We start from the raw sequence: 8,453 nt of genomic DNA, 5'->3' as shown, positions 1-8,453 counted from the left end.
CTGTCTCTCTGAGGAAGCCCTACCTGCTGCATTCTAGCTGTTAAAGAACGATGCTGTCTCTCTGAGGAAGCCCTACCTGCTGCATTCTAGCTGTTAAAGAACGATGCTGTCTGTCTCTCTGAGGAAGCCCTACCTGCTGCATTCTAGCTGTTAAAGAACGATGCTGTCTCTCTGAGGAAGTCCTACCTGCTGCATTCTAGCTGTTAAAGAACGATGCTGTCTCTCTGAGGAAGCCCTACCTGCTGCATTCTAGCTGTTAAAGAACGATGCTGTCTCTCTGAGGGAGACCTACCTGCTGCATTCTAGCTGTTAAAGAACGATGCTGTCTCTCTGAGGAAGACCTACCTGCTGCATTCTAGCTGTTAAAGAACGATGCTGTCTCTCTGAGGGAGACCTACCTGCTGCATTCTAGCTGTTAAAGAACGATGCTGTCTCTCTGAGGAAGACCTACCTGCTGCATTCTAGCTGTTAAAGAACGATGCTGTCTGTCTCTCTGAGGAAGCCCTACCTGCTGCATTCTAGCTGTTAAAGAACGATGCTGTCTCTCTGAGGAAGCCCTACCTGCTGCATTCTAGCTGTTAAAGAACGATGCTGTCTCTCTGAGGAAGCCCTACCTGCTGCATTCTAGCTGTTAAAGAACGATGCTGTCTCTCTGAGGCAGTCCTACCTGCTGCATTCTAGCTGTTAAAGAACGATGCTGTCTCTCTGAGGCAGGTCTACCTGCTGCATTCTAGCTGTTAAAGAACGATGCTGTCTCTCTGAGGCAGGTCTACCTGCTGCATTCTAGCTGTTAAAGAACGATGCTGTCTCTCTGAGGCAGGTCTACCTGCTGCATTCTAGCTGTTAAAGAACGATGCTGTCTCTCTGAGGAAGTCCTACCTGCTGCATTCTAGCTGTTAAAGAACGATGCTGTCTCTCTGAGGGAGACCTACCTGCTGCATTCTAGCTGTTAAAGAACGATGCTGTCTGTCTCTCTGAGGAAGCCCTACCTGCTGCATTCTAGCTGTTAAAGAACGATGCTGTCTCTCTGAGGAAGCCCTACCTGCTGCATTCTAGCTGTTAAAGAACGATGCTGTCTCTCTGAGGAAGCCCTACCTGCTGCATTCTAGCTGTTAAAGAACGATGCTGTCTCTCTGAGGAATCCCTACCTGCTGCATTCTAGCTGTTAAAGAACGATGCTGTCTCTCTGAGGAAGCCCTACCTGCTGCATTCTAGCTGTTAAAGAATGATGCTGTCTCTCTGAGGAAGCCCTACCTGCTGCATTCTAGCTGTTAAAGAACGATGCTGTCTCTCTGAGGAAGACCTACCTGCTGCATTCTAGCTGTTAAAGAACGATGCTGTCTCTCTGAGGCAGTCCTACCTGCTGCATTCTAGCTGTTAAACAACGATGCTGTCTCTCTGAGGAAGCCCTACCTAATGCATTCTAGCTGTTAAAGAACGATGCTGTCTCTCTGAGGCAGACCTACCTGCTGCATTCTACCTGCTGCATTCTAGCTGTTAAAGAACGATGCTGTCTCTCTGAGGAAGCCCTACCTGCTGCATTCTAGCTGTTAAAGAATGATGCTGTCTCTCTGAGGAAGCCCTACCTGCTGCATTCTAGCTGTTAAAGAACGATGCTGTCTCTCTGAAGCAGTCCTACCTGCTTCATTCTAGCTGTTAAAGAACGATGCTGTCTCTCTGAGGGAGTCCTACCTGCTGCATTCTAGCTGTTAAAGAACGATGCTGTCTCTCTGAGGCAGACCTACCTGCTGCATTCTAGCTGTTAAAGAACGATGCTGTCTCTCTGAAGCAGTCCTACCTGCTGCATTCTAGCTGTTAAAGAACGATGCTGTCTCTCTGAGGGAGTCCTACCTGCTGCATTCTAGCTGTTAAAGAACGATGCTGTCTCTCTGAGGAAGCCCTACCTGCTGCATTCTAGCTGTTAAAGAACGATGCTGTCTCTCTGAGGCAGCCCTACCTGCTGCATTCTAGCTGTTAAAGAACGATGCTGTCTCTCTGAGGGAGACCTACCTGCTGCATTCTAGCTGTTAAAGAACGATGCTGTCTCTCTGAGGAAGCCCTACCTGCTGCATTCTAGCTGTTAAAGAACGATGCTGTCTCTCTGAGGAAGCCCTACCTGCTGCATTCTAGCTGTTAAAGAACGATGCTGTCTGTCTCTCTGAGGAAGCCCTACCTGCTGCATTCTAGCTGTTAAAGAACGATGCTGTCTCTCTGAGGAAGTCCTACCTGCTGCATTCTAGCTGTTAAAGAACGATGCTGTCTCTCTGAGGAAGCCCTACCTGCTGCATTCTAGCTGTTAAAGAACGATGCTGTCTCTCTGAGGGAGACCTACCTGCTGCATTCTAGCTGTTAAAGAACGATGCTGTCTCTCTGAGGAAGACCTACCTGCTGCATTCTAGCTGTTAAAGAACGATGCTGTCTCTCTGAGGGAGACCTACCTGCTGCATTCTAGCTGTTAAAGAACGATGCTGTCTCTCTGAGGAAGACCTACCTGCTGCATTCTAGCTGTTAAAGAACGATGCTGTCTGTCTCTCTGAGGAAGCCCTACCTGCTGCATTCTAGCTGTTAAAGAACGATGCTGTCTCTCTGAGGAAGCCCTACCTGCTGCATTCTAGCTGTTAAAGAACGATGCTGTCTCTCTGAGGAAGCCCTACCTGCTGCATTCTAGCTGTTAAAGAACGATGCTGTCTCTCTGAGGCAGTCCTACCTGCTGCATTCTAGCTGTTAAAGAACGATGCTGTCTCTCTGAGGCAGGTCTACCTGCTGCATTCTAGCTGTTAAAGAACGATGCTGTCTCTCTGAGGCAGGTCTACCTGCTGCATTCTAGCTGTTAAAGAACGATGCTGTCTCTCTGAGGCAGGTCTACCTGCTGCATTCTAGCTGTTAAAGAACGATGCTGTCTCTCTGAGGAAGTCCTACCTGCTGCATTCTAGCTGTTAAAGAACGATGCTGTCTCTCTGAGGGAGACCTACCTGCTGCATTCTAGCTGTTAAAGAACGATGCTGTCTGTCTCTCTGAGGAAGCCCTACCTGCTGCATTCTAGCTGTTAAAGAACGATGCTGTCTCTCTGAGGAAGCCCTACCTGCTGCATTCTAGCTGTTAAAGAACGATGCTGTCTCTCTGAGGAAGCCCTACCTGCTGCATTCTAGCTGTTAAAGAACGATGCTGTCTCTCTGAGGAATCCCTACCTGCTGCATTCTAGCTGTTAAAGAACGATGCTGTCTCTCTGAGGAAGCCCTACCTGCTGCATTCTAGCTGTTAAAGAATGATGCTGTCTCTCTGAGGAAGCCCTACCTGCTGCATTCTAGCTGTTAAAGAACGATGCTGTCTCTCTGAGGAAGACCTACCTGCTGCATTCTAGCTGTTAAAGAACGATGCTGTCTCTCTGAGGAAGCCCTACCTGCTGCATTCTATCTGTTAAAGAACGATGCTGTCTCTCTGAGGGAGACCTACCTGCTGCATTCTAGCTGTTAAAGAATGATGCTGTCTCTCTGAGGGAGACCTACCTGCTGCATTCTAGCCGTTAAAACATCAACATTATGAGGAGACTAGACTAGTTAGGCTGTGGAGGAACCCTGATGTCCAGCCATCACATTACCGCTCCAGTGGAGGAACCCTGATGTCCAGCCATCACATTACCGCTCCTGTGGTGGAACCCTGATGTCCAGCCATCACATTACCGCTCCTGTGGTGGAACCCTGATGTCCAGCCATCACATTACCGCTCCTGTGGAGGAACCGTGATGTCCAGCCATCACATTACCGCTCCTGTGGAGGAACCCTGATGTCCAGCCATCACATTACCGCTCCTGTGGAGGAACCCTGATGTCCAGCCATCACATTACCGCTCCAGTGGAGGAACCCTGATGTCCAGCCATCACATTACCGCTCCTGTGGAGGAACCCTGATGTCCAACTATCACATTACCGCTCCTGTGGAGGAACCCTGATGTCCAGCCATCACATTACCGCTCCTGTGGAGGAACCCTGATGTCCAGCCATCACATTACCGCTCCTGTGGAGGAACCCTGATGTCCAGCCATCACATTACCGCTCCTGTGGAGGAACCCTGATGTCCAGCCATCACATTACCGCTCCTGTGGAGGTGGAGGAACCCTGATGTCCAGCCATCACATTACCGCTCCTGTGGAGGAACCCTGATGTCCAGCCATCACATTACCGTTCCTGTGGAGGAACCCTGATGTCCAGCCATCACATTACCGCTCCTGTGGAGGAACCCTGATGTCCAGCCATCACATTACCGCTCCTGTGGAGGAAACCCTGATGTCCAGCCATCACATTACCGCTCCTGTGGAGGAACCCTGATGTCCAGCCATCACATTACCGCTCCTGTGGTGGAACCCTGATGTCCAGCCATCACATTACCGCTCCTGTGGAGGAACCCTGATGTCCAGCCATCACATTACCGCTCCTGTGGAGGAACCCTGATGTCCAGCCATCACATTACCGCTCCTGTGGAGGAACCCTGATGTCCAGCCATCACATTACCGCTCCTGTGGAGGAACCCTGATGTCCAGCCATCACATTACCGCTCCTGTGGAGGAACCCTGATGTCCAGCCATCACATTACCGCTCCTGTGGAGGAACCCTGATGTCCAGCCATCACATTACCGCTCCTGTGGAGGAACCCTGATGTCCAGCCATCACATTACCGCTCCTGTGGGGGAACCCTGATGTCCAGCCATCACATTACCGCTCCTGTGGAGGAACCCTGATGTCCAGCCATCACATTACCGCTCCTGTGGAGGAACCCTGATGTCCAGCCATCACATTACCGCTCCTGTGGAGGAACCCTGATGTCCAGCCATCACATTACCGCTCCTGTGGAGGAACCGTGATGTCCAGCCATCACATTACCGCTCCTGTGGAGGTGGAGGAACCCTGATGTCCAGCCGTCACATTACCGCTCCAGTCAACACCAGCAGGGAAACACCGCGTAAACAAATAACAAGACTGACTTTGTAATACAAAAACATTTTTATTATTCCAAATATTCATCCCAAACATAGAAAATACACCAACAAACAGCCGGGGAGGCCTGACTGAAATGATCAACAATCTCATGGGTTTACATAGCACCGTCTTTTACATCGATATATTCAAACATTATCCCTCATCATTCAAAACATTCAGGAAATGTATCACAATGGTTTCATATTGGCCTCAATATGTCCCTCTGATGACATCATCACCAACAGACGGTTGAGAGTTTAAAGTTCTCACAGTGTCTTCCTCCCCCTCCCCCCACCTCTCCCTCTCCCCCCACCTCTCTTTCCCCCCCTCCCTCCCCTTGGTTGAACCCCAAACACTGACTGGGCCGTTACCATGGTGATCCCGCCGCCACCATCACTGTCATCCCCGGAACTGCCGCTGCCGTTCTGCTCCGCCCTCCTTGGGAGGAGTTTAGGTTCAGGGACACCCTCATTAGGAGAAGGCACTTCCTTCCTCTGCTGGCTGGCCCCTCCCATATCATGGCTGGCTCTTCCCACATCCTCTGGAGCAGGTTTACTGACCTCTGCCCCCAGGAACCCCCCTGTCCCCTCCTCCACCCCTCCCTCCCTCTGCTTGGGCCCTGACCCCTCCCCTCTCTTAGCCTTGGATGGGGAGCAGACCCCCTCTCCTTCCTCCTCCCTCTCCTTCCTCTTCATACAGGTGACGGCCCGGCGGAGGCGCTGGCTCTTGATGGCCTGTCTCTCCTGCTGCTCCAGACGGAAGAACGAGTCGATACGCAGCTGGGTCTACAGGGAGGGAGGAGGGGGGGAGAGAAGGACGGAGGGGAGGGAGGAGGGGAGAGAAGGATGGAGGGGAGGGAGGAGGGGAGAGAAGGACGGAGGGGAGGGAGGAGGGGAGAGAAGGATGGAGGGGAGGGAGGAGGGGAGAGAAGGACGGAGGGGAGGGAGGAGGGGAGAGAAGGACGGAGGGGAGAGAAGGTCGGATGGGAGGGAGGGGAGGGAGGAGGGGAGAGAAGTACGGAGGGGGGGAGGGGAGAGAAGGTCGGAGGGGAGGGAGGAGGGGAGAGAAGGTCGGGTGGGAGGGAGGGGAGGGAGGAGGGGAGAGAAGGACGGAGGGGAGGGAGGAGGGGAGAGAAGGTCGGATGGGAGGGAGGAGTGGAGAGAAGGACGGAGGGGAGGGAGGAGGGGAGAGAAGGACGGAGGGGAGGGAGGAGGGGGGGAGAGAAGGACGGAGGGGAGGGAGGAGGGGAGAGAAGGACGGAGGGGAGGGAGGGGAGGGAGGAGGGGAGAGAAGGACGGAGGGGAGGGAGGAGGGGAGAGAAGGACGGAGGGGAGGGAGTATATATTCTTAAATTCCATTCCTTACTAGATTAGTGTGTATTGGGTATATATTGTGAAATTGTTAGATACTACTTGTTAGATATTACTGCACTGTCGGAGCTAGAAGCACAAGCATTTCGCTACACCCGCTATAACATCTGCTAAACACGTGTATGTGATAAATAAAATTTGATTTGATTTGATTTTGAGATACAGTGCATTCGGAAAGTATTCAGACCCCTTGACTTTTTCCACATTTTGTTACGTTACAGCCTTATTCTAAAATTGATTAAATTGTTTTCTCCCCTCATCAACCTACACACAATACCCCATAATGACAAAGCAAAAACAGGTTTTTAGAATTTTTTGCAAATGTATTAAAAATAAACAAAAATATCACATTTACATAATTATTCAGACCCTTTACTTTGTTGAAGCACCTTTGGCAGCGATTACAGCCTCAAGTCTTCTTGGGTATGACGCTACAAGCTTGGCACACCTGTATTTGGGGAGTTTCTCCCATTCTTCTCTGCAGATCCTCTCAAGCTCTGTCAGGTTGGATGGGGAGCGTCGCTGCACTATTTTCAGGGCTCTCCAGAGATGTTCGATCGGGTTCAAGTCCGGGCTCTGGCTGGGCCACTCAAGGACATTCAGAGACTTGTCCCGAAGCCACTCCTGCGTTGTCTTGGCTGTGTGCTTAGGGTCGTTGTCCTGTTGGAAGGTGAACCTTCGCCCCCAGTCTGAGGTCCTGAGCGCTCTGGAGCAGGTTTTCATCAAGGATCTCTCTGTACTTTGCTCAGATCATCTTTCCCTCGATCCTGACTAGTCTCCCAGTCCCTGCCACTGAAAAACATCCCCACAGCATGATGCTGCCACCACCATGCTTCACTGTAGGGATGGTGCCAGGTTTCTTCCAGACGTGACGCTTGGCATTCAGGCCAAAGACTTCAATCTTGGTTTCATCACACTAGAGAATTTTGTTTCTCATGGTCTGAGAGTCTTTAGGTGCCTTTTGGCAAACTCCAGGTGGGCTGTCATGTGCCTTTTACTGAGGAGTGGCTTCCGCCTGGCCACTCTACCATAAAGGCCTGATTGGTGGAGTGCTGCAGAGATGGTTGTCCTTCTGGAAGGTTCTCCCATCTCCACAGAGGAACTCTGGAGGTCTGTCAGAGTGACCATCGGGTTCTTGGTCACCTCCCTGACAAAGGCCCTGCTCCCCCGATTGCTCAGTTTGGCCGGGCGGCCAGCTCTAGGAAGAGTCTTGGTGGTTCCAAACTTCTTCCATTTAAGAATGATGGAGGCCACTGTGTTCTTGGGGACCTTCAATGCTGCAGACATTTTTTGGTACCCTTCCCCAGATCTGTGCCTCGACACAATCCTATCTCGGAGCTCTACGGACAATTCCTTCGACCTCATGGCTTGGTTTTTGCTCTGACATGCACTGTCAACTGTGGGACCTTATATAGACAGGTGTGTGCCTTTCCAAATCATATCCAATCAAAAGTTGTAGAAACATCTCAAGGATGATCAATGGAAACAGGATGCACCTGAGCTCAATTTCGAGTCTCATAGCAAAGGGTCTGAATCCTTATGTCAAGAAATAAGGTATAATACATTTGCACAACAAAAAAAACCCTGTTTTCACTTTGTCATTATGGGGTATTGGGTCATTATGGGGTATTGGGTCATTATGGGGTATTGGGTCATTATGGGGTATTGTGTGTAGATTGATGAGGAAAAATATAATTGAATCCATTTTAGAACAAGGCTGTAACGTAACAACATGTGGAATAAGGGAAGGGGTCTGAATACTTTCCGAATGCTTTCACATTACATTCACTATTATACCCAACTCATTCTCAATCTCTACTTTCAATAATCATTACCAACCATTGGTCCAGACTAATACCTGTGGTGTGTTGACCTGTGTGATAACAGGCTGTAGAGTCTCTTCTGTCTTCCTGCTGTTCCAACCAAAACGACTCTGACAGAACGTAGGCTTAGGGTTAAGGACAGCTGGTAGTGATACCCACTCACACACACGACACAGAACATCTCCCACACTCACACACAGGACACAGAACATCTCCCCCATACACACAGGACACAGAACATCTCCCCCATACACACAGGACACAGAACATCTCCCACACTCACACACA

The 8,453-nt window shown here is 50.5% G+C and overlaps 1 protein-coding gene across 1 annotated transcript in view; it reads right to left on the bottom strand.

The window, feature by feature from the left end:
• Positions 1-5,238: 5,238 nt before the first annotated feature.
• LOC311120197 (DNA excision repair protein ERCC-5 homolog) overlaps positions 5,239-8,453 on the bottom strand; it is a gene marked incomplete at its 3' end in the record, with an annotated part of 29,596 nt that continues 26,381 nt past the window's right edge. The window contains exons 13-14 of the mRNA XM_084194814.1: positions 8,201-8,275; positions 5,239-5,757 (exon numbers count right to left, since the gene is read on the bottom strand). Coding sequence (XP_084050940.1) covers positions 5,239-5,757; positions 8,201-8,275 — 594 coding nt within the window. The remainder of the gene's footprint in view (positions 5,758-8,200; positions 8,276-8,453) is intronic.

Source organism: Coregonus lavaretus, assembly GCF_964263955.1.
Source record: "Coregonus lavaretus genome assembly, contig: HAP1_SCAFFOLD_785, whole genome shotgun sequence".
NCBI classification, from domain to species: domain Eukaryota; kingdom Metazoa; phylum Chordata; class Actinopteri; order Salmoniformes; family Salmonidae; genus Coregonus; species Coregonus lavaretus.
Note: the sequence above shows the minus strand (reverse complement) of the source record. Positions and strands in the feature narration are given on the sequence as shown.